A 23146-nucleotide genomic window follows, 5' to 3' on the forward strand; every position below is an offset into this window, starting at 1 on the left:
TTCTTTCTGCAGTAGTAAATCAGAACATAACACATAAATACAAAAAGCAAAGCAGCAACTACAGTCTGCACAAGAAAGGCATGATGAATCATGTGAGAGAAAATGTACCGTGGATGTTATTCTAATGGCTGCACTTTTAGTCATGGTATAGCTTCCCCATGTATATTCATGAGAGTTGTCAAAAGGCCATTCAAAAAGCCACTACCTCGTATGAAATGTTTTTGCCCATTTGTAAACTATGCTTGGAATGCTGGGGTAGTCGCGCGAACACGAGGCATAATGCTATCGGTAGCAAAGCACAAAAAGCCGATTAGGGAAGCTTCATTTATTCCGCGAGTCAATGGCATGTTATCGGCTCAGGAGCTCACCTCGCTAATGACCTTTTGTGTCCCTTTAAAGCAAAGCAAGTACAAGTACCTTGGAGTAATGTGACCAAAGTTATCGAACTTTGAAGAGGAGGAACATTTAGTTCCTAAATCCCTTTTAGTGTGCCTCTCAGTGTTGCCGCCATCCCAACAGTATCCTGATCTGCAGTCTGCACGTGAATGCCCAATAGCTCATGCACCGACCTGGTATGTTAACTACAACACCATGCATCAAAATAAGACATTTTAAACTTTATCCAATTTGTCATGTGATCCTACTCTACATTACCAGGCTGTTTAACCTGACGGTATGAAATTTGCCATCCAATGTAAAACACGTATGTCCTGATTTCATCTGTCTACTATTGGATCATGAAGAAGCCCTTATCTTCTGCACAGTCTCTGGACCAGATGATTTACTTACAGAAGAAAATTAAAGTGTTAACTCTGTTAAATTCTTAATTGATACAGAAACAAGCATGAGATGAAGAAGCCAAAGAAGGCACACAAACAGAAGGAAAGCAATTTAACGACATGACCTAGTTCTTCGTTTGTACTGACAGTCGGAACATCTTGTGTGCACCCATTCCCGTGTCTAAAGTAGAAGAGATCTCCACGGGTCATTAAAACGAACCGCCACCAGAAAAGGACAGAAGTGTAATGATCAAACATTTACATAATTCTGTATATTAACATCAGCCATGGACAGCATTGTTTCAACATTTAACGCTTCATCAGTAACACAATAGTGGTTTACATGATTAACCTGGTGGAAAAAAGAAACCCCTGACTTAAAGCCAAAGGACACCATGAACAGAAAACTTTTAATGGTAAAGAGATAACGAAGAAAAAATAAGTATCAAAGCAGAGACTTATAAAAATGGAGAAAACAAGAGAAGAGGATCACTTGAGTAGACTATTTCAGCGAGTCGACTGTCTGTACGTTCAGAGGGAACCTTCAGCATAGTCCACTCTTTCGTGTTCTCTTCAATTTAGGGCCATTGTATCCAATTCATTTCTTAATTGTCTTGCCATCAAACCTTTGGTCTTTCTCTGCTTTGTCCTTGGTTCTTCCTTCAGTTTTCAATTTGTAATTCTTGTCATCCATCGGTCATCCGTTCTTATTGCTACTTGTCCAGTTCAGTTCCATTTCAGTTGTTTGATTATGAAAAAATTGTTGTTGGAATTGGATTTCCATCTGATCCATTGTCTTGTCTTCTAATCTCATTTAGCTCAGCTGAGACAAGCTCTTTATATGGCTCCTTTAAATGGTAATCTATTTTTGCTCAATGTTTTGATAAGAGACTAACCATGCTTTGTCAGACATTAATGCAAATTGCTTTTCATAACTTCCTTGTCATTGGTAAATTACCCAAATGCTGCCCATCCTGCTCTGGTACGTCTCTTTACTTCTTCAAAGGGGATTGTATTCAGTAGTTTAAGTCATGGTTTATGACTCTCACCAGAGGAGAGGGTATTGCATTTGGGTGCGTTTGTCTGTCTGTCTGTCTGTTTGTTTGCCTGGACAGGACGTGAGTGTTTTTCTCTGCAACCGTCTATCGGATTGACAAAATTTTCACCATAGGAGCGAATACTCATGAAGAATGTTTTAATGATAATTATGAGGTCATAGGTCACGTAGTTTGGCAGCCATGTTATTCTTTATTTTTTTTTAAAAATCCTTCAAAAATCTTCTTCTCCAGAACAGCGAGACAGATCAAGAGGAAACTTCACACACGTGTTCCCCAAGGCTTGGGGATACCAGGGTGTTCACAAATAATTGGCAGGTCACATGATCAGGCAGCCATATTAGATTGAACGAAAATCTTCTCTCTGAACGAAAAAAAAAATCCCCCAAAAATCAAAAGAAAATATATTTCTCTTGAACCGCTTCATCAATCAATGTGAAACTTCACAATTATAATCAAGGCAGGTCAGGTATGGGAGCATGCGCCAGAGCAGCGGGTCGCTGCATCAACTTTCCGCAAGTACTCCAGGGGCCTCCGTTTCGCCATCCCCCAGGCAGATGCCTGGCCCATCCCCATCTCCTTGAGATGCTGATCAACCTGCTGTAACCACAAGGCTCATGGTCGGACTATTGGAGTCCTCCACTCATGAGGCTTCCTCACTGAGAGAATCTGATGACCAGGATCAGCGTCAGAAAAACGAAACACACGTCCATCCAGCCGCAACTGACGTTCACGGACTATGCAGGCAACAAATCTAATTTGAATCTCTCTCAGCAACCGCTCGTTGGACAAAAAGTCCAACTAGTGATAGCCAAAGATTCTCCGAAGAGACCTGGTAGCAAAGGGATGACGTTGCTGTCTCAGATCCCTGGTCAGAATCCAAGTCTCACATCCGTAGAGCAAGACTGGAAGCACCAAGGACCTGAAGATTCAGACTTTTGTCCACCTGCACAGGGACCGGCAGCACCACACCCCATGGTCCAGTGAATCCATGACTCCCCAGGCCCGACCCAGACGTCTATTGGCCTCTGGCTGATAGCCAGCACATACATGAATATCACTGCCAAGGTAAGTGAATCTCTCCGTGACCTCAACATTCTCACCCCAAACAGGCACAGACAAGAAATATAGCATCATCCAAGATGTCATTGAAAGCCTGGATCTTAGTTTTGACCCAGGAAACCCGTAATCCCAGCTGCTCCAACTCCTCATTCAGCACATCAAGGAACCCCAAAGGAGATCCAGAGTCTGCGGAAAGATGACTGCATCATCAGTGAAATCAAGTTCAGAGATCTTGACATTCTCAAACAATGAACCACAGCTTGAGCTCTCTGACATCCTCCCCAGAATCCAGTCCATACAAGTGCTGAAAAGTGTGGGGCCAGTACACACTCCTGACAAACTCCAGTAACAAGTGGAAATAAGTCAGAGATGGTATCACCACATCTCACAGCACTCTCAGTACCAGAGTAGAGTCCAGATATCAGATTGTTCAGTTTTGGTGGTACTCCACGAAGACCAAAAATACTCCAGAGGGCATCCCGATTCACTGAATCAAACGCTTTTCAGAGATCAACAAAGGCTGCAAGCAGCTCCTGCCGAAACTCTCGTCTGCGTTCAGTGAGGACCTGAAGAGCAAGGACACGGTCAATCATTGACCACTCTGGTGGTCTGGTGTAAAACCTGACTGCTCTGGACGCTGGTGCTCAAGCAGATGGTGGCAAACCCTATCAATAATTATCCGAGCAAAGACCTTGCCCGGCACTGAGAGCAGCTTCACCCTTTGGTAGTTGTTGCAGTCCTGGCAATCACCCTTCCCTTTCCAGAGAGGAACAACAAGGCCCCCTCTTTCAGTCAATTGGAATGATGCCTGTGTTCCACGAAGAGCACAGAACTGCATGCAACGACATGAGTACAGCATTTCCCCCAGACTTGAGAAGTTCAACATGGATGCCACAGATCCCAGGAGCTTTACCCTATTTCAAATGGTTCACCGCAGCCTGTGTTTCCACAAATGAAGGTGGATCACAGTTGATTGGAGGGTCAGCACGAGGTATAGCAATACCCGTTACATCCAACTCAACACCTGGTGGATCAGCCAGATACAGCCGCCCAAAGTAACCAGTCCAGTGGGCCTTCACTTCAAACTCCTCTGTCAAGAACCCACCACCCTCCGCTCAAACTGCAGTACACTGAGAGACGGGCTTGGAGGAATGCAATGCGTGAATTCCACTGTAAGCAGGACGAGAATCACTTGACCACAGGTGATGCTATACCCACTCACAGATTCCTCGCACAAAGTCCTCCTTGTCCATCCTCAGTGCACGAACAGTTTTATGCCTCGACTCCCTGAATAACTCAGCTCTGCCATTCAGCCTGGCCCTGCGACTCTGGTCAATGGTATCCAGTGTCCCTTGAGAAACAAAATTCTTCTTCGCTCTCCGGTGAGTTCCAAGACATCCACCCGCAACATCAAGGATGGTACTCTTGAAGGCACTCCACAACTCTTCAGGGTTCCCTAAAGCACCCAGACCCCCCAAATTCCCATTCAGCCTGTTCGCAAACTCCTCAGTTACCCTCTCATCCTTGAGCTTGCCAACATCCAGCCTAGGCTGGCATGGTGCCATTTAAGCAGCAAATTCAGAGTTACTACAAAAAGCCTGTAGTCGGTATTGAGGAACTGAGCACTCCTGTAGATCCCTGCAGTTATGGATCATCCTCAAGTGACCATCACCGAGCACATGGTCAATCTCGTTTGCCACACCACCAGCATTAGAATACCAAGTCCAGCGATGAATGTGTGGGCACTGAAACCAGTAACCAGCCACCCCAAGTCCACAACTTCTTGCAAAGTCAAGGAACTTAGTGCTCTTCTGATTCACAGTTCGAGACTCATTTGGACCAACTCACGTCTCATAACCATCCTTTTCAGTTTCAGTCGATGCATTTAAATCACCCAAAACAAGAGAAGTATCTCGCCTGGGGCACTAATCAACCAGGGACTCGATTGCGGCATAGAATGCATACTTCAGGGTGAGATCAATCGCCTCAGTCGGAGCATAAACAGAGACCAGGGAAATGACACCCAAGGAGTGACGAATCCTTTGTCTCATAATATGCTCGTTGACCGTTGTTACCTCAATTATCATCGGAGTCAGCTTGTTGGACACAGCTACAGCAACTTCTTGGGCATGGCAACCATCAGGGTGGCCAGTCCAATAGTAGGTGTAATCACCCGCCATGATCTCGACGCTATCCGGTCTCCGAAACTCAGAGAGTGCTGCAATACCGATGTTCAAACGCTGGAGCTCAGATGATAACAGAGACAGGTGATCAACCTCTCTTAGGAATAGGACATTCCAGGCACACACCCGAAGGGACCGCCATCTGGTGGATGACACCTCAGCACCACCCTGACACATACTACCACAATCCAACCCATGAAGGTTACCCCATGTTTTTCCTCCTATCATCAAAGAGTGGGGGTACTAAAGGCTTTGCCCCAGTCCTGTCACCGGGTCAGCTGCTCTGCGAAGGGCGGCAGCAGCACAGGAGGTACTCCCACGGAGTGCGTTTTCAGTTTTTCTTGTGTTGTTAGTGTTTTTCGGAATGAAGTGTTTTATGGTGGCAATGTATGTTTTAAATTTCAACCTGATCGGACACATGGTCTGGCAGCCAGAATTATTTAATATTTTGAAAATGGGTTTGGGGATTTAAATCAAACTTGGTACAAGTATGCATAATGATGTAATAATGTGGGCGGACGCATCCCTGGCTACATCACGATTTTGGAGAGGCCCTTCTAGTTTATTACTGAATCGCGTTACCTCCATCACTTTTTGGATAAACCTTTCTGCAATGAGAACTTCAATGCCACCAATGTGCTTTTGATATCCACACCAGAAAATATTACATTTTTCTTTGGAGCAGACAACAACCCTTGCACTTTGCCCTTTCCACCTTGTTTCTTGAAGGCAACAAATATCAACTCTTCTTCTTCTTCTTCTTCTTCTTCTTCTTCTTCTTCTTCTTCTTCTTCTTCAGAATTTTAACACGTTCTCTACTGCTTTCCGTCATTGAAACAAAAATGATCGTTCCGAGCACCAGCCAAAAGGTGAAAGCAGTCCTCCATCTTGCTGCGGATGATGGCCTTTTAGTTTGTTAGAAATTCGGATATGCCAAAGAAAGACAGCACAACAGAGGGTATCCAGTCTGCAGCTGGCTTTATAGGCCAACTCTTTTACATGGTTTGCTGAAGTGAGATTATGGCTTATGTTGAGAGCCCAACATTTGAGGCTCTGAACGTCTTCAAGAGGTGTGTCGAGGAAGTATGTGGGAGGGTTCATCAGACGGTACTTTCGGAGAGGCAGAGTTACATACGCCAGGGTTGAAAGACACTTGATTCAGTGTTGGAACAGCACTTGATTCTACCAAGGTCTGCAGAGAGGGAAGAGGCTGCTGCCTTCATGAGTGGAGGAAGTCAGAAAGCGAGGTATGAAGATGTACTTGTACCCCTCCTGTTGTGCCTGTCCCTGGACCCACCCCATCAATGAGCAAGGACATGGTTATATCCTGATATCAAATAAGAGAACATCCAAAGAAACAAGAAAAGTGACACATTTACTGTACATGGATGATTTAAAACTCTTTGCACCAAACGACGAAAAATTGGCAGAACAACTCGAATTAGTGAAACGGTACTCTGACGACATCCAAATGGAATTTGGCCTAGATAAGTGTGCCAAGTGCACATTCATACAAGGTAGACCAACAAAAATGGACAACCTAAAAATTGACACAAATACAACAATACAGGAGCTCGACAACAAATACAGTCCCAACAATTGCAAAAACACAAAAGAAAAATATAAAACGAAATGTCAACAGATATACACCGACAACTGGGAAAACAACAAACGAGCAGGAAGGTATTTTAAAAAAAAGAAAAAGAGGTATTTGGTAGTCTGCGTGGTATTGTGGTAGTTGTGGTAGTATGTGTCAGGGTGGTGCTGAGGTGTCCAAAAAAAAAAAAAAAGAAGAAGAAGAGGTGGACAGATTGGGAATAGACAAAGAAGGCTCTTTGGAATGGTTAACAAGGGGTCAGCTCAACTGGGATGGAGAAAGCATTGTTATAAATGCCCAACACCAGGGACACCACATCAATGGCTCTTAGAAAATGGCAGGACTGAGTCGATCACACAAGTGATGGTTCTGCTAGTTAGAAATACAAAGTACGAGCCATCTACTATCGGGATGTAAAAAAAAAACTCATGTCAAAAGAGCTATACACCCAAAGACACATCAAAGTATGTCGAGTAATCCACCGGCACATCTGCAAAAGTCTCAATATCCCAGTTCCAGAAAACTCATGGAAACATAAACCAAAAGCAATCACTGAAAACTAGGAAGTAACACTCACGTACGACCTGATGATCCCATAGAGCGTGAACATAGTAAACAAAGCATTGTGACCTGATGTAGTGCTGAGGTACAAAAATGAAAAGAAGGTATTGCTAATTGAGGTGTCGGTACCCAGCTATTTTGGCCTACACAATGCAGAAATCAAGAAAATGACAAAATACCAATATATCTCAAAAATGAAGGGAAATATCCTGGAAGCTGAAGAACGCCAAAATTGTACCGTTGATCGTTAGAGCAACGGGAATGATGAAGAAGAACCTCACAGATATCTTAAAAACCATCCCTGGGAATATTACTACAAACAAACTACAGTTGGAAGCTATCCAAGGCTCGGCGACGATCATCAAATCAGCCTGCGGAACAAATCTTTGAGAACAAAACTTCTTAAATTGCTCCAGGATCCCTTCCTGAAATGGAAATGGATACTTCGAGACCTGGGAGGACTCCGTTCCACCTTCTGAAACCCGCATTTGGACATAAAAAACAACGACACACGCACGCACACACGCCTACTTTATAAGCAGTGGAGATTAATAAGCTCCATCAGAAGCCTTAGACATTGTAAAAATAAAAAGGAATGGTTGCAATGCAATCAGAGATAAGAAATTCCACATGTACCCTCACATTCCAAAACGTTCCAATAAAAAGCGAAGGAAAAGAATGAACCTCAAGATGACTTTTTTTTTTCATCACAGGTAAAGGCTTATTCGCCTTCCACAGTCAGTTGTAAAGAATAGAATCCCTGAAGTAGATTGTGAAATGTGATACCTCTGACTTGGCCACCATCAACATGGTCCACACACGCTTCAGTTTCTTGGTTTTGCCAGATGCCTCCTCTTGCAGGCTTGTATACTTCTCCTCGATATCCAGACGTTCTTGCTGCAGCCATTTACAAACAAGATACACACACACATTCCAGGGTGTCTAACTTGCCAAGAAAGTAACAATCAGTGGTTAGAATGTAACATAGAACAACAGCAATATCATCGATACATTAAATGCAGACATTTTGAATGGTTCGAGTGAATAAGTCCAATAAAATGATAAAAGTGGAAATTAAAATTTTTTTTTAAATTATAATACATGTACAAGATTACATAGTACAAGATCGCATGTTTTCAAGTTATACTACCTCGTTTTATATGAACGATTCGTTCAACGTTCGTGTGATATGATTATGTTCAGCGGTTACAGGACAATTACTCAGCCTCTGCCCACGCGTATCGACATCACGAATGATGGGATAACTTCATTGTATCGTGTGCTCCTCATTCAGTTTTATACTCTCACATGGATCTCTTTTCTACCCCAAATGACTCCATTCCCAAGCCCCTTTCCCAGGTTATTGTAATTTCTGCCCCCCCCTCTCCTCACCTCGTTTTGTTTGTTACTTGTTGATTCATTTGTTCCTTTTCTGTTTAAACCCCCTTTCTCTTCTTGATACGTTTCATTCAGTTTGTGTGCAGTTTGTTCACTCCCATGTGTTGTTCTCCCCCTCCCCTTGATGTCACTCTTATTCTCACTTCTACTCTGCTGTTGGTGTTTCTCCATTTCCAACTTGTTCCCGTCCATTCTGTTCTAGTTCTTCCACGAGCCTCGATCATGTGTACAAGAACAACAACAACAAAAACAAGTGATTCATCTAAACTTAAGAGTGAGAATTGCTCTGATACACATGTTCCCTACGATGTGATATTTTCTGAGTCCACAAAGGCCATAACTCTGTGAAAAATTGACGAAACGTCCTGAAACTCGAATTTCTTCTGTAATTTATCATAATAAAGTCGTGTACCAAGTTTGAGGTGAATATGTTTAAGGGTATGGGGGAAAAAAGTCTGAAAAACCACAGGTGGGACGGATGGAGAGACAGACAGACAGATGAACAGATGGGAAGCAAATCTATAGTACCCTCTGGTGAAACTGGTAGGGGACTAAAAATTGAATACGGATCCATTTATAGCATGAGTGCTGCAACTCATAGCTCGCCGTTCTATAGCTAGAGATACAAAGCATTTCAATCCCACCTGCAGGTTGTAGACATTAAAAATGCCATGGAATGTTTGGAAAACAGAAAGTCATTATCCCTTGGGACTCTGGATAACTTCCCACTTGAGATTATCTGTATAACTCAGAGAGCCAAGATATTCATGAAGCCCCACCTACTGTCTCACAACAACAGACACAGAGTTTGAAGATGGATAGCTTGCTTAAAAAATGTGATAATATTTCAGTTTTGTGCCAGAAAGTCATAATTGATGACGCAGGGTGAGTGTAATCTGTAGGTTACCAATGGTCACCGTGCACCCCCTACTGCTGCCACCAGAGCCCTGCTTCCTTGGTATGAATATGTTTATTAGGATCTCCACAGAGAAAATGCACTTCCTTTTACAGCTCGGTTCTGACATGTACCCATGTGTACCCACGTGACGCTTTTGAACGGTTTGTTTGAGTTCAATTTTAGACGGGTATAAACGGTCAAGTCAGGATGCAGCATTCTATCAAACACTATTATAACCCCCCCCCCCCCCCAATTAGCCCACTATTGGAAAGAGCATGCTATTCCCTTTCTTTTGGCATTAAATATATGAAAATCATTCACAATCAATCACCAATAAAGACATCGGTCACTTCCACAGTCATTCAAAAGCTCGACGTCGACTCTTTCAGTTACAGTCTCATCTTGGATTAAAACAAATTAATTTTGCTACGAATTCTCTGAGATTTTACACCATTTGGATATTTAAAAACCATGTTAAAACAACAAAATATTGGTTAAAGTATATATATATATATATATATATATATATATATATTTCATATTCACAATGACAGTAACATATCATGCATGTTTTTTTCAGTTGCTGACATTTGTACCGCTGTAGCTAAAATTGTACCTTGTGTTTATTTACAGGGCGAGAGTGAAATAATGTCCACATTAATATTGATGTTTTTTTTTCAATTCCTGTTCCTTTACAGATACTAGTTAGTGAAGCCAAGTAAAAATCAAGATGGATGCAGTGACAAGAACCAGAAAAGGAAAAGAGAGGACAGCCACAGTCCTGGAAGTGTACTATACGAGGGAACGGATCGGTGTGGTGTACTTCAGTGACTCCAAATGTGAAACATTTACTTCTTTTTCCTCACAAGTGAAGAATTCTGAAAAGACATTGGAAAAACTCGGTGAAATTCACGTCCAAAGTTTGTCTCGATCACCGAGTTCATCTCAAAGAAAGGAAAAAGTACCCGCACTTTTACCTGATAAATATATTGATGAGCATGGTTATCATTGGGACTGTAACCACAGGTTCCCGATGGACCTGAAAAGACTGAAGTCAATCATTGAATCAAGTGGGCCTTCATGTTCATCAGGAGTTACCGGTAAATCATCCAGTGAAGGTGACGAGAGGATTTTCAAGCCAGACCGTATCTTCTGCAACAAAGAAGGCTTAAAGATAATGAAAGTGAAAGGTCTATGGACAACCATCTGTGATCACTCTGTGTAACTTGCTCAACAGAGATCAGCCTGCTGACGTTGCCTGTGGTTGATGCTGCTTTGCCACATCTGATATACATGAGAAATCTCTCAAGTTGAACTGGTATCACATCCATAATGTCTGCAAGGTGTTGTGCAGTTCGAGTACACAGTACACTGTCTGACTCATCAAAAGCATCCAGAATTCACTATCTTAGTGAGCTGCCAACTTCCTTGATCATTTCTTCGTTGTTCCAAGTTCAGAGACAAACTTGACAGCAAGTCCCAATATCAATGTTTGAGTTGTACACCAAGCATGAATGAATTCATCCTTTGTTGTTGAGCTGGGAAAATTCCAACTGGGGTCCATATTCTTCCGTAGCTTTTTCTTCAGATTTTTCTCTCCTGTAGTTTGGGTTAGGATAGTTCGTTTTGTCCGAGCTGAACACATAAACGTCACATAGGTGCTTCAACTGCATAACCTGCATGCTATGTATGAAATAATTATCACACACTTCATATCGATAAGAAAGCTTCTTCCTTTCTATCTCATCCTCATGCCTCCGATTACTCGGGTCATCAAAGTACTGTGACCGACAACTCGGAGGGTATTCGGCATGACAAGCAAAAAGGTCAAACCCTCTGATTCGTGTTAGAAGACTTTCATCACCTTTATTCTCAGCTGTATCAAGGATATTTTTCCTTCCATAAAAAGTTAAACAATGATGTTGATTCGGTTGTCCATAGACCTTTCACTTTCATTTTCTTTCAGCCTTCTTTGTTGCTGAAGATACGGTCTGGCTTGAAAATCCTCTCGTCACCTTCACTGGATGATTTACCGGTAACTCCTGATGAACATGAAGCTGTCCTCTCTTTTCCTTTTCTGGTTCTTGTCACTGTGGTCCATCTTGATTTTTACTTGGCTTCACAAAACAAACAGTATCTTTGAAGAACCAGGATTTGAGAAAAAAAAAATATTGATATCAACATGATTTCACTCTCACCAAGTAAATAAACACAAGGTACAAATTTGCCTTCAGAATGAATACATACTATATCGTGCCTGCAGAAAGTGTTCACACCCCGCAACTTTTGCCACATTTTATTGCGTTACAGTGTGAATTAAAAATGGATTAAATTTATTAAAAAATTGTCACAGAGCAACACAAAATACCCCAGAATTACAAAGCAAAAACATGTTTTTAAATTGTTTTTACAAATTAATTAAAAATCTAAATCTGGAATGTTTGACCCCAAGAATGGGGTCAAATTCTTGTTTGACAATGACAATGTTTGACAATGACAATGACAATTGGTCAAAGTTTGACAATGACCCCAAGCATACAGACAAAGCAACACTGGAATTATTCAGTCCACATATTCCGATCCTCCAAACTCTTATCATATTCCAATGATATGCTTCAATTAATCTGTGAGAGTAGATCGTGGAAAACCACATCATATAATGCATGAAATTAATCCAATCTCATAATTTGAAAAACTATAGCACTTACGAAAGCGATGTACACAAGGATTTCTAGATATGTAGATAAGGCATTTGATGATATGAATGAGGAAAGTGAAAAAAAAAATTGAGTGCTTTATAATTAAGAAACTATTGCGGCCTGTTCCAACTCAAGGCATTGTTGAGCAGGCCGAAGAAAATGGTGACTTAAGACCACAGCAAGGTATCGGAGGAGGCGCCTTAAGACCATATGGAGGGAGAGTGAGGTGGCCGAGGATGAGCCTGATAAAGGGTAAAATTAAATAAGGCCGTTAATTATCCTCAAAAGGGGTGTTTTAATTAACCCAAACACCCAATTTTTACTCCTGCACTCCCTTAGAGTTCCCCTACTATGCATGCAAAATTTTGGCTGTTAGTTCATGGTCTTGGAGTTGTGGAAGAGACACAATGACTGACTGACTGATATATACAGATACACATACACATACACATACACAAAATCAGACGCACCTCCTGACTGTTATGGTAAACATCGCCGTGGATGTCTCACACGGTAAAACCGCATCATCCCCAAAGAACATCCGTCCGTCTGCCACCCAGACGATTCTTCCCGCTAATGCAAACCATTCAACCAGAAAGCACGTGATGTGATCAGCGGGTAAACTGAAAAATGTGGAGTGGGACGAGCACTCCCCCAATCTCTATTGGACATAGTTATAGTCCTACACCAAAGCGTCACATCCAACCCAGAGGCCTCGGCCTTGCGACTCTGTCAAAGAGACAAAGATTACATGGTCAACATGAGTTAAACATCAAACAGAGCCGCATATCCGGATTTCAGGCTCGTTTTCAGGCTCGTTAAATGACTGTGGAAAAAGGCCTGCTCTGTCACCCAGGCAGGACAAGAATTCCAATGTTGCTCCAATCAATGATGAGCGACAATCACACCTGGGTCGCCTTCATGTAGGTCCGTGATTAGAGACTTCCAGCAGTATCTTATACCTGTACCCATCACCACTCATGTATCACCAAAGGACTTGAGTATGGGTCAGGTGTTTGGCACAGCAGAGGTATTTGACGCATGATAAACAAGCACCCCTGGATGTGTTATTGTGAGTGTGGTTTGTACAGTGCCATACCCACTCTCTCCTCCCAATACAGACGATGTGTCCACAGGTGTGCCAAAGTTCAACGTGTAAAACAACAAGTACGAGCACAGCCTGCTGGCGAGATGGTGAGATGTATTGTGCTCAACAAACTGCCCTTTGTGGCCAAGATGACCACAATTGCTACAAAGCTGCATGAGAATGCCAGAGTCATGATGACTTTGTTGGAAGGATGCCTGTATTGCTGGCTTATGAGCCCACCTGCCCAGGTATTGAAATATGAGTTTTCTCTCTCCTGGAGAAGTTGCCCTCCCAGGCTGATAGTCCCCTCTACGTAGAGGTTTTATAGTGCGTATTTTATAAACGTATTTGCATTCCAATTGAACATAATTTATAGAGGTACTCGGTTGGAAATTAAAGATGACGTGTAAAAATTGTGGTCGATGTTGGCACATTATGTGCAGGTAAACAAACAAACCGACGCAAATGTAACACCCTCTCCACTGGCAAGGGTAAAATAAAAATAAAAATAAGGTTTAAATGAATACAAAGCTCAAACACATAATCTAGATCAAGTCTGCAATGTGGAAAAGATCTGTTTTCAATTGACTCTTGAATCAGTCCAGTGATGGTTAATGATGCTTATGGTCTCTGGGAGTGAGTTCCACAATTTGAGTGCAAGTGTGTGAAAATGATCATTCACCACATGATTTCGTCCTGGTACAGGTAGTCTGAAGGACCTGAAGGTGAGTGGGTCGAGGTTATGTTTTCAATGAAGATGGGCGGAGGTTATGCTTTCACCCCTGTCTGTCTGTCTTCCTGTGAACAGGGTATCTCAAAAAGTTGTGGACAGACATGGACGAGCTTTGGTGGACACGTTGGGTGCTTCGTAAGGACAAATTGATGTTCCATTGTATTAACATGGTAGCTATCATGCGCAGCCTGTGGCTGCTGGTTGCCTCATTTTCCATGGGCGCAACTGTGCCGCTGATGCAGTGCCCTCCATTACCAGTACAATGGTACTCATTTCACGGACCTCGGAAGGATAACAGGCTGAGTAAACCCCACCTGGTGTTAATTAAACGGTGTAAACGGGCTCAAACTCAGAACCCTAGGATCCTAACCTCAACCGTTAAGTCAACATCAGGCGTTTAACATGGTATTTTATCAACTTATTTAAAAATGACCGATTTTCAAATACATTTCATCAGTCTCCCTTTTCATACATTAGACAATGGAGTTACAAATGGATTTAAACCATCGATTTGTTTGTCACAGTGCCCACATATCAATCGTTCCACACACACACACACACACACACACACACACACACACACACACACACACACACACACACACACACACACACACACACCCTCTACCCACCGTCAGATGTCGTCCTCCCCTCTACCCACGAAGGGGGTGTCCGTGTCCCCCACGGTGGGAAGAGGGGAGGAGCTTACCTGTTGCAATGTGATTCTCTACAGGGAATTGAACGACTTGTATTTAAATATTTATATTCTGATTGCAGAATGAAAAGTAATATGCAAAGGGTGTTTAGGTTTCCGCAGGACTACACTGAGTGTAGTGAGTGCATGGTCACACGCTTCTGTATGATGTTAAACAAGGAAATGAGGGCATTTGGCACATCATTGAGTGTTGCCCTCCCCGGTTGATTTTTGCGACAGTTTTAAACGATAAGTTTCTTGACGTTTTATAAAAGTCGAAATAACCCGATGTTGATCGAGTGACCCAATGACTGAAGCAAATGCACTTCTGTTAAACTTGTGAAATCATGAGCACAAATCTTCATTGCATTTGGAAGTCTGACACCAACTATAATTATGATGTTCCAAATAAAACACCTCTGTCATCCTCTTGTGCCGAATCACGTTAATCGAGGTAATATTTTTCTCTCGTGACAGAATGTCGAGTTCGGCTGTTCTTATTTATCCCTGTCCATATTCTTATCCCGGCCCAAAACCTCTTCCCCCGCACCTCCTTCTCTTCAAGCTCCCTCCGTAACTTCTCTGCACGTTGCCTTCGCTCCTCGAGCTCCTGGTTAGATTCTTCAAGAAGGCGTTCTTGCTCTTCAGCCTTGGCCAGGAGGTCAACTCCACCCACGATCACCTTCTTCTCCAGCGCAGACAATTTCTCCTGAAGGGCTTGGTGTTCTTGCCTGTTTAAACACAAGGGCTTTGGTCATCAATCTTAACTTCACCTCCAACAAGACATGATTAGTGTTCATACACACATTTTAAACATGATTAATTACCAAAAAAATAGGATGCTTCAATGGCATCCATAATGTAGGGCCCAGACAGACAGATTGCTAAAAACAAAAAAACCTCATTCTAGTTTGTTTTTTTTCCTTCCTGAGAAACGCAGAGTGTAGCCAAGAAGCAAACGAGTGGGTGATGTAATGACGGATGAATTGGTTGCTTTCAGCTTTTCATGAGCAAATGGAATTTGCAACGTTTCCTGTAAAGTTTAACACATGCTCTAACAGCCCCCACTATCCGTATACCCCCTCTGTCTTTGCATTTCTCTCAGTTCAGAGATGCTGTGAGAATTCACCACTCATTACCAATGGCTCCGTGTTTATTTGGAAGAAGCAAAGTGAAACTTTCATGACCGTTCGACAATTTCAGGCTCGTTCGAGTCCAATCAACTGTTCTCATTATCGAGTGACCATCCATAGAAAAGAACATCAAACAATGATCTTGTCTGGAACATCATCTCATAAGTTTATGGCCAAATTGTGCTGCTTCGAAAGAGCTTAACCTTTCCACAGCCTTTTGATGGCACGTTTCCTGTGCTTACACCATAATCTACAAAAAGGGCACCGGGGGGGGGGGGGGGAAGGCAAAGGAGTCAAGCTATCATAGATCAAGATGACATTCACTGGCAAGCCACGCCACTGCATGCAAACCTTGGTTGTACATACTGTATTAATCATCCTAGCTGGCACAATTGCCAAATGATGATGGCGAAAGCCACGGTCTAAAGCCGGCCACTTGTACAGCCGTAAGGGTGGGACACAAGAAGAGGAACACTTAAATGACATTCGCTTCCCCCACAATAAATGTGCCATCTTGGAAACTTCTACGCAATCTCGAATGAGTTTCAACATTAATTTGAGTGCCCCCTTTACCTGTGCATTCTGGTGTGAAGGAGATGTTATAAAGGCACAGGACATGTGTACAGAACGAACATACAATATATCCTTCTCTGGACAACCATGATGTAGATCATGTTTTCATTCGTCGTCGCTCTGCATGAAAAGTTGACTGCTCCATGTGATAATTTGCACAAAGTAAAGGGTGAAAAGTTACTTTGCGATCGTCTTTGCAGGTCCTTAACGGCAAGGTGAACAGCGAGCGATTTGCATCGTCGTTATTGTTGTTGTTCTTCTTCTTCACAAAAACAACATTTTGTGGTCGCTCACGGCAGAATCAACACTCCGCATTGGGCGTCACCGAAAGCATTTGGGAAGAAAAAGCAAACGGGCTTCAAAATGGCCCTCTGGTTCTCCAGGCCTCAAAATATTTTCTGTACCGACATGGCATGATGAGAAACAGACTACAGGTTTGTCATCGCTGTTCGGGAAGAATTTGGAACAGCTGTTGGCGGTAGCTTTGCTTGTCATGTAAGATGCTGGAGGGACCTTTTCAAATGTCTACAGGTAATAACTCACAAATTACTGGATGAGAACAACTTTTGCAACTACTGGAAGCTTTCCAGAAATCTGAGGCCCCAAATACAAGTCTGTGTTTCATAAAGATACCAAGGGTTGATTAAAGGTTATCTGTATCAGAGCTCGAGCTGTCTTCCAAAAGACAGCAGGTATTGCTCTAAACATTGTGTAAACGTCCACCGATCCTCATTGGTATTCGAACATATGTTTACACACTCATCGGTTTAAACAGATTACGGTCTTGGTGACTGAAAAAAATGAGGTTCCAGGGTTGGTGGCATTCCTTTAGCCTGGCACCAGAACTGAAGGCTCATTGAGTATGCGAGAGGGCAAAGCCTACCTGTAAATGTTAAGTTAGATTAAGCTGATGGTAAAAATGGAGCTAGTATCAGAGCGGATAAGTAAACTGACTGATAAAGGGGTGTGGAAATCGTACAGGCATTATCGGCAAAATAAATAGGCCGAGTCTCCTCGTGTCAAAGTTTCCTTGTGTAGATATTTGTGCACATTCACTAGTTATGGTTAAAACTGATGGGGGAAAGAAGGTCACACTTCAAACACTATCAATGTTCTCAAACCTCCACCCCCTCCCCCCCTGCCAAATTGTTTATTAAGCCTCTCCCTATAGGCTAGGAGGAAGCTTATAGCTGCTGGAGGGTTTGTTTCTACAATTGACGCTCCCAATCTTTAACGGTACCCCAGAGTCTCTTACAACCCTCTGAATACTAAACCACCATTTAGGTTTTTGTCCCTTTTTTGTACCAATGTCTGAGCTGTATCTCGGAGCAGGCTGGGATTTTATCAATGAAATTTTGCATCAATAATGGGAATACAAAGTATGCGAGGTGAACATAACTTTTTGATTTTGACCAAATTTTAAGAACATGACCGAATTATAAACGATTAAACATGTACTAAAATATGAGGTGTAAAACTAGAAGTAGAAAGAGACCAGGGTGGTTGAGCAGTGAGATAAGGAATGCCATTAAGGAGAAGGAGAAGGTATTTATTAGGTTTAAAATAACAGGACTGGAGTTAGATTTATATCACTATCGGAGTAAACAGAGGCGAGTAAAGAAAATAACTCGGAAAGCCAAAAGAGAGTATGAGAAGGACATGGCTAAGAATATTAAATGTAATAACAAGGCTTTCTTTCAGTATATCAGGGGAAAAGAGCAGGTTCGGACAAGTGTAGGCCCGTTGAGGAATAGCACCGGGAGAGTGGTGAGTGATGAAAGTGGGATTGCAGGCTTATTAAACAGGGATTTTACTTCAACTTTTACACAAGAACAGTCAGGAGAATTTCCAATAGCTGAGAGTATCTATCGAGGATGTGAGGAAGGGCTTTTACAGAAGATCTAGGTTGGAGTGGAGGAAGTAAAGGAACAGCTTGGTAATCTAAGAGTAGATAAGGCTCCGGGGACAGATAATATGCAACCGAGAGTATTGATGGAGGTGGCTGAGCAGGTAAGCGAGATGTTAACGGATATTTTCAAAAGTTCTCTGGAGTCAGGACAGGTACCGGAGGATTGGAGAGTTGCAAATGTAACACCATTATTTGAGAAAGGATCCAGAGAAGAACTTGGAAACTATCGACCAGTTTGTTTGACTTTAGTTGTGGGGAAGGTGTTGGAGACATTAATAAAGGACCAGATGAGGAACCATTTAAACAAATACAAACTAATTAAAGGTAGTCAACACGGGTTTACCAACGGTAGTTCCTGTTTAACAAATATGTTAGAGTTATATGAAGCAGTGTCTGATTGGGCGAATGAGGAAAAGGCAGTGGACATAGTATATCTAGACTTTAAGAAGGTATTTGACAAGGTACCACATCGGAGATTGTTAGCCAAAGTGAGGGCTTGTGGAGTGGCTGGTCAGGTAGCTAGTTGGATTGTAAACTGGTTTAGTGGTAGGAAGCAAAGAGTGGCTGTGAGTGGGAGGATGTAAGTAGCGGGGTACCTCATGGATCAGTACTCAGACCATTACCATTCAATATTTACATCAATGATTTGGATAGTGGGGTAAAGAGTAAGCTTTCCAAATTTGCAGATGACGCAAAGCTTGGAGGTGAGGTGGAGAGCAGAGGGGGTGGTGATCAGATACAGGAAAGTATTGATTCTTGTATAGATTGGGCAAAAGATTGGCAGATGTAATTTAACCTGAGCAAGTGTAAGGTGTTGGGGATGGGAAAGAACAATGAAAATAGAGATTACAGGATGCAAGGGGTAATTTTGGAGTGTGTTACACAGGAGAAAGATCTGGGGGTGGTAATAAATACGGGAGGTAAGGAGGCAGCACAGTGCCAGGTAGCTGTAGGTAAAACAAAGAGGGTTTTAGGTTGTATTCAGAGGGGGATCATTTATAACTCGAAAGAGGTGATGTTAACATTGTACAGGAATTTAATAAGGGCCGCATCTATTGTGTGCAGTTCTGGTCACCACAGTTCCAGAAGGACATAGATGCCATATAGAGGGTTCAGCGCAGGGCTACTTGATTGATTCCGGGCCGAGTCAGACTCGGCTATGAGGAGCGGCTGAAGGAGACAGGGCTTTATACACGAGAAAGGAGGTGGTTACGAAAACATATGATGGAGATGTTTAAGATCATGAAAGGTAGAGATATAAAGGTAGACAAGAAGCGAATACTTCGATATCGCGTGGCTGGGGGCAGTAAAAGTCTAGGTTAAGAATGATGAAATAATTTTTCAGTTATAAAATTTAAATGTAGACACGGTGAATTAGCATGCATGATGGGAAAGGTTGTGATATTGGACAAATTTATATTTATAGCCCTCAGATCAAAGGGACGTACGCGGCCATAAGTGTGACAGAAGACGTGACAGAATAGCCAATTATATAACAGCACGATGTCGCCGCGCTGTAATAACCACTTCTGTCACCAAAAAAGAGGAAGAAATCACCTCCACAAGACGTTTTATAAACACTTCTGGTGAAAAACAATTAAGAACGAGAGTTACAACGCTGCACGTCAACAAATAACAGAACAGGAAGATTATCACTTCCTGCTCAGAAAATCAACTTCCGGCGTCACACAGAAAACGATTCAGCACAAAAAACGTCACTGTTCCGCATTAACCCCGCCCACAATTCACCCGGCAATCTCCGCCCACAATCCACAAGGCAATCTCCGCCCACATCACACCCAACAATAAGTGTGACAGAAGACACAGAACAGAATAGCCAATTATATAACAGCGTGATGTCGCCGCGCTCTAATAAGTAATGACGAATTATATATTCGACAGAGTAGAGAGTGATAGGACCAGAGGAGATAGCCTGAGAGTGAAGAAGAGGAGAGTTAAGATGGTAGGAAGGTAGGGGGACTTTTACTCAGAGAGTCGTTAATGCATGGAACAGTCTCCCTGGAAAGGTAGTGGCAGCAGAAACAGTAGAAAAGTATAAATTAGAAGTAGATAGGTACCTGGAAGTTATGGAGATAGAGGGATATGGGGATGTTGATCAGAATTTTTGGTAGTTTGAGCATCGATGGGTGATTGTGTGCATGTGAGTGCTGTTGGTGGGGGTCTTGTCAAGGGGTGTTGTGTGGTTAATGTGTGTTTTTCACCCTCGCACATGCCCCCTCCCTTGAGGAGAAAGGGGGGGGGAGGGGGAAACCTCCAAAAAACAAACAAAAAAACAATTAAAAACAAGCATTTTGCAGTTTCTTATTTTGATCTGGTGTTCATAAATTGGTGTGGTGTTGATTTGGTGCAGGCACGAAGAGCTGAATGGCCTCCACCTGTGTCTAATTTCCTTGTGAACATTTTTCACAATAACTCGACTGAGGCTTGTCTGATCGTAATGAAATTGCCCTCGTTTGATAATCTAGAGCTTGTGAACATTTTTCCTTGAGATTTTTTCCAAGATAACTGAGAGCAAGGAGCATTTACACTTAATTTAAATAATACCCCTCTCGGATAAAAGTCAAGGTCAAATGGAGTCTGAAAAAAAAACATGTTTTTTGTCATCACTCAATTTTGCCAATGTGAGATCTCAAAGACCGCTTGGTCTTCCAATATGTTCTTGCATCATAATAGCATACCTGCACGGACGTCGCGCACCTGATATTTGATTAGTGTCCTTGACATACTTTTTTTGGGACTGTGACCGAATTAACAAACAACCCATTTTTAAACACAACCTGAATAATTTTCCTACAAACTCAAAGTGAACCCTATAAAAATCATTTGCAAGATTCACCCTTCCAGAGACAAATAAAAAGAAAGAAAGAGAGATGGAGGACAGAAAAAAAACACACACTCAATCACACAAATACACACACTAACAGAAAACACCCACACTATATACCAACAGAAAGCATGCAAACCACACAGCAACAAAAAGCACCCCCCCCCCCCCACCACTCACACCAGAAAATACCTTCTTACCTTACCTACACATCAATACACAGGAATCCACAGGCACACACATCAATACACAGGCCTTCTACTTATTATGAAGATCCATTTCCTGTAAGCACTAAGGACACACTTCCAGTTTAATTAATTCATTAATCAATTTGTAAAAAACACATTACCAATTCGTTCTTCTTCTTCTTATTATTTTTTGAATACCTTGTCGAAGCTCGTATGAGAGCGAACACACAACGCACAGCAAGGGGGCATGAGACAAGAGGAGCGGGAGTGGGAAGGACAAAACAGTGGGGAACAGACATAAGGAGATCTGTGGAGGGAAGAGGGATGGGATGGGGAACATGGGGAATACAAGATGGACATTACAGGGACTTTCAGCAAAGAAAGCAGGGAATTTGAATGAGGTGGGTTTGGGGTGGATTAACAGGGGTGGAAAAGATCGAGGATTTGGATGGGGGACAATAAGAGGTGGTGTTGAACAGCTGTTTTGAATGCCTGGATGGAAGAATGGGATTGAACAGAGTGAGGGAGTTTATTCAAAGGCGGGAAAAAAAAGAGGAATGAAAGAGTGAAGGTGAGCAGTGATTTGTGATTTTGGTAGTTTCACCAGAAGGGGGTTGCGAGCAAACCTTGAGCGCCCTACGGAAATATGGTGGGGACAAATCACAGACACAGCAGGGGGGGTGGGGGCGAGACTGGAGAGGAGATGGTAGAACACAGAAAGACCACCGACCTGCCTGCGGTGAGATAGTGAGAGGCCCAAAGTCTCAGCCTCATCACGGAAGATACCAATGATCTGAAATGCCTTGGTTTCCACAGCGTGAAGCTGAGAAAGGTGGGAGGCAGGAGCACCAGTCCAGAAGGGAGAGCAGTACTCATCAGGCTGCGGACGAAAACTTTGTATGTGGTCAGGAGCTTAGGTCGGCCGAGGAAGGACTTTGCACGATGGAGGCGACTGGCTTTGGAGGCCAGCTTGGAAATGTGGCTTTCCCAGGAAAGATCATGACAAATAGTGAGACCCAGAAGCTTGAATGAAAGCACTTCTTCCAGAGGATTGTTGCGAAAGTAGATTGGGGGGAGGGGGGGTTCTAACTGGTCCTTTCGGAGAGACATATTGAGTGTGAGATTTGCCCGGATTGAAAGACATGTTCCACGTGTTGGACCAGTTTGTGATTTTATCTAGATCTGCAGAGAGCGAAGAAGCTGCTGCTTGCCGGTCTGAGGGATGACAAATGGTACGGAAGAGGGTGGAGTCGTCAGCAAACAGATAAAAAGGATTTTCCAGAGAGTCAGAGAGATCATTGATGAAAACCAGTAAAAGAACAGGGCACAGATCGCTGCCTTGAGGAACTCCAGCCTGGACAGGAAGAGGGGATGAGAGAACTCCATTTAGGGCCACATGTTGGCTGCGACAGGAGAGGAAGTCTGCAAGCCATGATTGGAGATGGCCTTGTATACCACAGGAAGAGTTTGGTGAGCAGGGCAGGGTGCCAGACCGTGTCAAAAGCACACGATATGTCTTGGGATACAGCTCGGATTTCATGTCCGGCATTGAGGACCTCCATCCATTGTTGGGAAAGCAGAAGCAGCATATCTTGGGAAGAGGGGCATGGTCTGAAACCAAATTGATGATTGGAAATCAAGCCATTGGAGAAGAGGAAGGATTTCATGTGTGAAGCGATGATAGATTCCATAACATTGCTGATGATTGGGAGAAGGCTGATTGGTATGTGGTTGCAGGTGCAGAAAGCGATG

At 42.8% G+C, this 23146-nt stretch overlaps 1 protein-coding gene across 4 annotated transcripts in view; it reads right to left on the reverse strand.

Annotated features, from left to right (window-relative positions):
- The window catches only part of KIF3A (kinesin family member 3A), a 198155-nt gene that overhangs the window by 79848 nt on the left and 95161 nt on the right, over positions 1-23146 (reverse strand). For all 4 annotated transcript variants that reach the window (XM_085899852.1, XM_085899850.1, XM_085899851.1 and 1 more), the window contains 2 exons: positions 15297-15477; positions 8024-8134 (listed from right to left, as the gene is read on the reverse strand). In XM_085899852.1, the coding sequence (XP_085755978.1) occupies positions 8024-8134; positions 15297-15477 (292 nt within the window). The remainder of the gene's footprint in view (positions 1-8023; positions 8135-15296; positions 15478-23146) is intronic.

This window comes from Eptatretus burgeri, chromosome 10, assembly GCF_056783735.1.
Source record: "Eptatretus burgeri isolate ZD-2024b chromosome 10, Ebu_testis_v1, whole genome shotgun sequence".
Taxonomy (NCBI): Eukaryota; Metazoa; Chordata; class Myxini; order Myxiniformes; family Myxinidae; genus Eptatretus; species Eptatretus burgeri.